At 38.2% G+C, this 7,500-nt stretch overlaps 1 protein-coding gene across 2 annotated transcripts in view; it reads left to right on the forward strand.

The window, feature by feature from the left end:
- The window catches only part of LOC756039 (stAR-related lipid transfer protein 5), a 63,504-nt gene that overhangs the window by 47,055 nt on the left and 8,949 nt on the right, over window positions 1-7,500 (forward strand). For both annotated transcript variants that reach the window (XM_001193210.4, XM_030976882.1), the window contains exon 5: window positions 2,855-3,069. In XM_001193210.4, the coding sequence (XP_001193210.3) occupies window positions 2,855-3,069 (215 nt within the window). The remainder of the gene's footprint in view (window positions 1-2,854; window positions 3,070-7,500) is intronic.

The following is a 7,500-nucleotide window of genomic DNA, read 5'->3' on the forward strand; positions in this document are numbered from 1 at the left end:
AACCCTAAAACAAACGGCAATTATGAAAAAACATGAACTGCATACCAATGATATATTCCTTTTCATAAAGTAGAAGAAATATGCTTACAAAAGATAATTGCACGAATCCATACATGCTTCACCGCACAATGAATTTTTATTTTTTAAAGAAAGGGCATACAAAATTCCATTTGTACAAAATGTTGGTAACTCAGTGTAAACGGTATTATAAAATGCGAAACATGACGTTATGGAAATGTAAGCTTCAAACAGATGATTATGTAAGAATTTAAATAAGCGATGAGGTGCATTTAAATAAGCATTTATTAGAAATAAAGTCGAATATCCACTTCCGGGATTACAGGGGAGATCAACTTCAGATATCCCCCAAATTAATAAATATTCCTCGAGCATTGAAAAGTGCCCCTTTACTGGCTAAAATGGTTTCCAGCCTGACAGGAAAATTTCATATTCTGATGGTTTATTTTCTACATTATCGAAATGCACGGTGCCCCTTACTTTGATTTTTGTGGAACTATCAACATACTTTTTTGTTGTTGAAGTTCTGATAAATTTTGTAATCACAGTTCATAACAATAACTTATTTAAGTAAGAAATATGCCGTTTTTACCCTCATTATGAACTATATTTCCAATATCTTCTTGCATGATGATGGCAATAATCCTACAGTAAATAGTCTTCTCGGTCGTTTTTTTACTTTTTTTTCTTCAAGTCATGCTCGGTCAATACAGTTATGTTCCCGGGTGATACCAACGCTTTCAACCTGGTTGATCATTCGCTCAAATCTGGCTCCCACGAATTTCAAGCCAATGTTGCTCACAGAAGCGCGTACGGATTAATGTAGTCAATGTATCATTTGAAAGCATATTACTTCCACTTTATGAAAAGCAATGAATTCTATTTATAGAGGTTATACTTTGTTCACAATATTCGTGTGATATCGGATTTAGTTTTTTCTGGGACGAACTATATAACACGATCGCAACTATTTCCCCCAAAAATAGGCTCAAGGGAAATCATTCCGAAGTCTGTTATACGTCATTTTCATGTTTTCAGTAGGTGATACAAGGCCATCGTCATTACCTTAGGTTGATTTTTCTAAAGTAATTGTGATCATGTAATACATATTTATAAGATGCCCATTAAATTGAACGATATATTTAAATGATCTAATCCTAATGGAGATTGTTGAACAAAATGCATTGACAAAATAATACAGAAAAAGATAATTATGCACTAACATGTTTCTCATTATATATGACTATATATATATATGTACTGATGAGAAAATGAATCAAATGCATCGATTATCTTTTTCTTGGTTTGATTTGTCGATGCATTTGGTTTAATACTTTCTGTTTATGATTAGATCACGTATATGTGGCTTTGAATGAAATGGGCTTTAGGTCAAACATATTTGAGGTCAGAAGCACTTGAAAAACAAGGTATGTTGAATTGTCCACGAAGTCATTTCCTATTTTTAAAGTGTCATACATTTAATGCCTACACGCTGTGACATCTAATATTCAAACGCCCCCTACGTCGTAAATTTGATACGGCGGAACCGGTATCGCAACCGTGGACGGTCCCCCATTGCAGGTACGTCCGCGGTTTGAGGTAGTTTTTTTATGGAGTGGTCCGCGGTTGCAGGCGTTTTCCTACGCACAGACACACACAGACACACACACAAAACAAAATCGTAATTTAATGAAAAGGGCTATCAAATAAAAAAAACACTCTGTTGCCGGTCAAGAATCTGCTTTACACGTCGGAAATGACAAAAAAGAAAACGTATTACTACTTTACTCTTATCCAGTCTGTCTTGCTGAAAATCATGAAAGGATCGATTCATTTTACGTTCTCTGATTTATTTTTTTTTCACTTTGAATTTTCTTCGTTTCGTTTCCGTTCTGACTGAACGCTATACCACTCTTGACATTTATAAAATGACATAAATCGGAAAGGAAAGAGTGAGTCTTACAGGGAAAGGACTTTAGGTGATTGAGTGAGTAACACTCGGTGAGAGATACTACGACCTGTTAAATTACAAAAATATGATTAAGCTATACTTATACCTGGTCAATATGTAGTAAATGCTTTATATTCTGCGAATCTTTTGATGTCAGTAAATGAATTTGGGGGATACAGCTCAGAGCTGCATTGAATGTTCTTGTATTATTCTCACACGATTTAAAAATAGGACAAATATTGAGCCTTTTCTTCATAAATACATCCATAACTAATACTGCTACTTACTATTCCTATTACAACTGTTCCTGCTACTACTACTACTACTCCTATTACTACTACTACTACTACTACTACTACTACTACTACTACTACTATTACTACTACTACTACTACTACTACTACTACTATTACTATAACTACTACTTATACTTCTAATTCAACTACTATTACTACTACTGTTAATACTACTAATACTAATACTACCATGAATTCTATTACTACTACTACTATAACTACTACTTATGTATATTACAGAGACATTTCTAAGTACACTTAAACAATTAAGGGGAAAATAATGAAATTAGCAATTTACTTACCAACTTTATTTTTGTCTCATTTTGATCTTCGTTCTGCTCCTTATCTCTCTCTGTCTCCTGAATCTTTTGTATCTTCTTTCATTTCTTCTCCTTACCGCATCTTTTTTCTGACCCACTTTTTCCTCAACTCATTCACACCTCTTTTTTCTCTCTCTCTCTCTTTTTCTGCCCCCTCTGTTCAACACAATCTGTCTCTTTATCTCTCTGACTCTCTCTCTCTCTCTCTCTCCCCCTCCTCTCTCTCCCCCTCCCTTTTTTTTTTCTCTCTCTCTCTCTCCCTCTCTCAGGAGGCGTACTTATACCGGGCCGTCACCCACAGCCAAATCATGGGGCTCATCGCTTCGCGGGAGTTCGTCTACATCTTACGGGTAATACGGAGACCGGAGGAGGGGTGCATCGGAACGTTCTGTCAGAGTATTGATCACCCCAAGTATCCCGTCCAGAACACTCCCGTCCGGGGGGTCAACTACCCCTGTGGTACATTCTTTCAAGTGCAACCAGAGTAAGTGCTCAAATCATCGAGCCTCACTGCTCAAGTGTTTCAATTCTGGATATATTGATCTCGTTACCTTGTATACATGTTCATACATGACAACGTACGGAAATGCATCATTGAATATCCTGTTATTTGTTCATTCATTCCTTTTCTCGGAGGAGGGGAGGAGGGGGGGGGGGGGGAGTGGTGTGTATCAATCTTCATCACTCCGAATTTTTTTCTAACAAAGTGATAATGAAAAAGTATGCATAAGAAAATATTTTTGTTTAGATTTCTATTTTGGGGGGTTGTAATCATGTCATTTCAATAGAACAACAATGCTACATTTATTTCATGTCACTGGACTGTGGATCACATGTTTTCGCGGTTCTTGTCCCGCAGCGGTTCTCTGACAAGACATTAATCTACATTTGCCACTCTCCACCCAGTTGTAGAAAATGGGTACCCGGGTAGGGAGTTATTCTCTGAATGCCCTCAGTGCCTTAGGGCTGCCGGGCTGAAGCCAGGGTAATGATACACGTAGTACTTTGCAAGGACCTTGGACATCTGGATGAATGTGCGCGCAATGTAAAAACAGTTAATATTATCATTATATTTCGATTTTGCGCTAAATTTAACACGACATTATGTTATACAATAGGCTTGCGGGTGCACCATGTGTGAGAGAGGGAGAGGGCGCTTGCACCCGCAAGCCTACTGTATATCTACATCACTATGCAAGCATCTGACATTATTTTGTTTATTATATCTCGTTTTCTCATATGCCTTTTAAAATCCAATCCTCAGGCAATTTTGAGTAATCCTAAGATAATGGTTATTTTCTATACTCAATTTGTGAAGGATTTTGATTCCACTTGCAATTTGCATATTTTCAGTCCTTACTTAAACGTCTGTTGTTGATGCCATCTCTATCGCTTTCGTTTTATTCTATGAAAATTTAAACTTTTCTATGCGCTCGCTTTGCCGTCTCTTCTCTTTGATATGGTTACATCAATTCATTTCGATCAGTATAATATGAAAATGAAAATTGCCTTCTTATTGCCGCCGTCTTCATCCATAATTCATCATCATTCGTTTATTACATTTACCGATCTTCAATGTATAATTTCTTGGTTCTTTCCCGTTTCTTTCAAGTTTAACATTCATATTATGGATTTATGCAATGATCCCCCTTTCCATTATTACTCTTTACTCCTGACTTTTAACTATTTATCCTAATCCTTTTTTGAGATTTATACTTAAACTTATCTATTTTTATCTACGATGTTACAGAGGTGCTCCTGCCATCAAAATTGCGTACGGCATGAACGCTACTATTTTCTTTTTGAATTGGCACAGTAATGCCCGTCAATATTAAATACCATGATGCGTTGTATTTCTATAGATTTAACAAAATATGTATCGCGTAGGAAACCGAAGCTAAGCAAACAACCCAGCCGAAGATGACGATATTACCACAGCTGTCGGGGTCCGGCTGTCTTTTTGAAACACCTTCTGAGTTTCCCAAAGCATGTAACTTGAGTATTTATCCTCGCCTTCTGACATTTCGACGAGAGCTGCCGTTTCCGGGTCTCTCCGTTATCTTGTTGAAAAGGGTGTTTTCTTGAATCGAAGTTGCATACGTTTTGAAGCGCCCAGGGTTGTGGAATTGATCGTAGGAAGCAGACGTATAAAAGGCAATGCCCGCTCAAGATTTCCGTAGTAATGATACACGCATCGTTGCCCTTGTGCCTTGTCCTTTCAGTTTGTTCTGTTACTGTTTCACCTGATTTGATAATAATAATAACAATAATCCAGGGTTCTTGTAAAGCGCTCGTTTCTGTCAGACTTGACACTCCTGGCGCTCGACAATTATAACTCCGACCTAAACATGGCTGCCATTACGGCGCTCTAGCCTTCTCAGGAATTATAACCTGCCAGGTACCCATTCACTTCACCTAGGGCGAGTGTGGCAAATGTAGATTAATGCCGTGCCAAAGAACATAACTGACGCGGCGGGACTCGAACCGCGAATCATGTGATCCACAGTCCGATGACGTATCCATTAGACCACGAAACCTCCTCATATTTGGTGAAAAATTGTTACTTTTTGCTTATTCATTTTCTTTCTACCTTTTTTTTACTTTTGTTAACCTTTTTCTTTTCTTCTACATTTGCAACACTCGAAGCAGGTGAGGTGAATAAATACCTGGTAGGATCTAATTCCTTGAAATGCGTTGCTGTTCTTATCATCATTTTCATCGTCACCATTGTTGTCCTCCGCATGGCCATCATCATAGTCATCGCCGTCGCCATCACCGTCGCGGTAATCATTACCATACATCATCGTCATTGTCACCATAATCATGATTATTATCATCATCATCATCGTCATCATCATCTTCATCACTTCTTCATCATCGTCGCGGTCAACCTCAGCCTCACCATGCTCCTTCTCTTTCTTTGCATCTTTTGTCGCAAAGCTTCATCTTGCGAACCCAAAGTAATTTATGCATATGAACGCCCTCTTGCCAATATATGAGATGCATTTTTCTTGTCCTTACATTTCTTTTATCTCTTATTCAAAGAAATTGAAATGGTAATATCACCGGGTAATCCTCGGTAATGAAAGATAAAGCCTACTATATTCATTGTTTTTTAGATCTTTGCTCAATTTGAGTCCCCGTTTGGATGGATAAAACACAAAAATAATGAGCAATTTTAAAGTCAACAGTTATATTGTATTTTCTACCCCAGCTTATGTTAAAGATATACATTCTTTTGAAATGATAATTGGATGCAAAACGCATCTTATTCGGGTCGAAGTTTGTGAAAACAGTTTTATAAAGAAAACTTTAAACTGTTTTTATTGTTAATGTACATTACGAATCTATCGAACCTTGAAATGGAGATCGGCCTTGAATTTTAACTTTTTAAAAGTTCAATCTCACTCCTTTTTCATTCCACAAATAAGTCTCTCTTTATTATTTTTTTTTGGTATACACATCTTATTTCCGAAGCAATATCATCTTGCCTTCTGATATTACCAACCCCCTACTGTAACTGCACTCTTCCTGTTCCCCCTGTTTGTACTCCTTCTCATCAATCTTATTCTACGGTAGTCCCGGTGGTGAATTTGAATTACAACCTGATGTGTTAATCAATACAGGCATGTGGGTGTTTGATACATCGCGGTGACAATAACGACGGGAATAGTATGACTTTTGCCATGAATACATTCTAGGAAACGGCAGAAATGGGTGTAAAAACCTTTACAAGGAGTGTCACTGCTTTCTAAATGTTCGGATAGCTCTGTATAGACGTATCACACTTCCGCGCTAGCATAAATCATACATTTCAACTTACAAAAGTTTCTCAAGCAAACGCATTTCTTTTTTTGGGGTTTTATTCATGTATCGTGACCTTTGATATTAAAAAAAAATAATTCTAAAGATGCAGTAAACAATAAACATGATGTTGTCAAATCTATCATTAATACTGAACTGCCCTATAGAAACTTGATAATATGACGTCATGAAATGCCCGTCCGGACAGTGATCCTCTTCGGACGTGTATGAGACAACGTGATGCCGACTCCGGCGCCACTAGACCAGAAAATAACATCTTCGGCACCACGTACGTCAAGATAACAGCACGAACGGGTGCCGGTTCGACACTCTGGGTGGATCCGGGAATTTCAAAGAAGGGGGTGGGGGGGGGGGGGGTTCAATTACATATACACAATTTCGGGAGGCAATTTACTGTATGGTGTCCGCTTAGTTTCAAAGGCGACAGGGGTGGATACTTGTCGATGGGCCCCCTACCCCTTCCCCTCCGCCACTGTGACAACATCTCTTACGAAAGGTCAATGGCATATATTTCGCCAAAATGCGGACGATCACCCATATCGTATATCGGTATCGACAATCCCCTTTCCCGCGTTTTCCCACCTTATCTTCTAGTTCCTTTTTGTTCTCGCCCCGGGGGAATAAGACAATATAGGCACATTAGCAAACGATTAAGTCTTCATTGCTGACAAATGAGATTCCACTATACATAGGGACATCTCCCTGCAGGCTGAAACGTTAGAAGTTTTTTAACCGCGAATGCGTTAAAGTAGAAGAACGATTGCGGTGCCTCTCAATACGGCTATCAATTTCTGATCTTATCTTCCGGTATGTTTCTCTTTAACGTAAAAAGCATTAAAAATGGTGAGCAGGATTGCTAGTAATACATCCATTTGTGTAATGGACATTTTAACCGGTGGATGCATCGGCGGGTTTTTGTTACAAAATTAAATTTTAATGGCATTATGTCTGCGAGATAAGTCTGGAGCAATGCGCCACGTTCGACAGGTGTTTGCCCATGCTCACAACGAATAACTGAGGATGAAAAAATGTTCCTAAACTCTGTTACGACCTTCTGAAATTCTTACCAAAGTATTGGCCCAATAGCGCA

Source organism: Strongylocentrotus purpuratus, unplaced genomic scaffold (assembly GCF_000002235.5).
Source record: "Strongylocentrotus purpuratus isolate Spur 01 unplaced genomic scaffold, Spur_5.0 spur5_scaffold_9, whole genome shotgun sequence".
Taxonomy (NCBI): domain Eukaryota; kingdom Metazoa; phylum Echinodermata; class Echinoidea; order Camarodonta; family Strongylocentrotidae; genus Strongylocentrotus; species Strongylocentrotus purpuratus.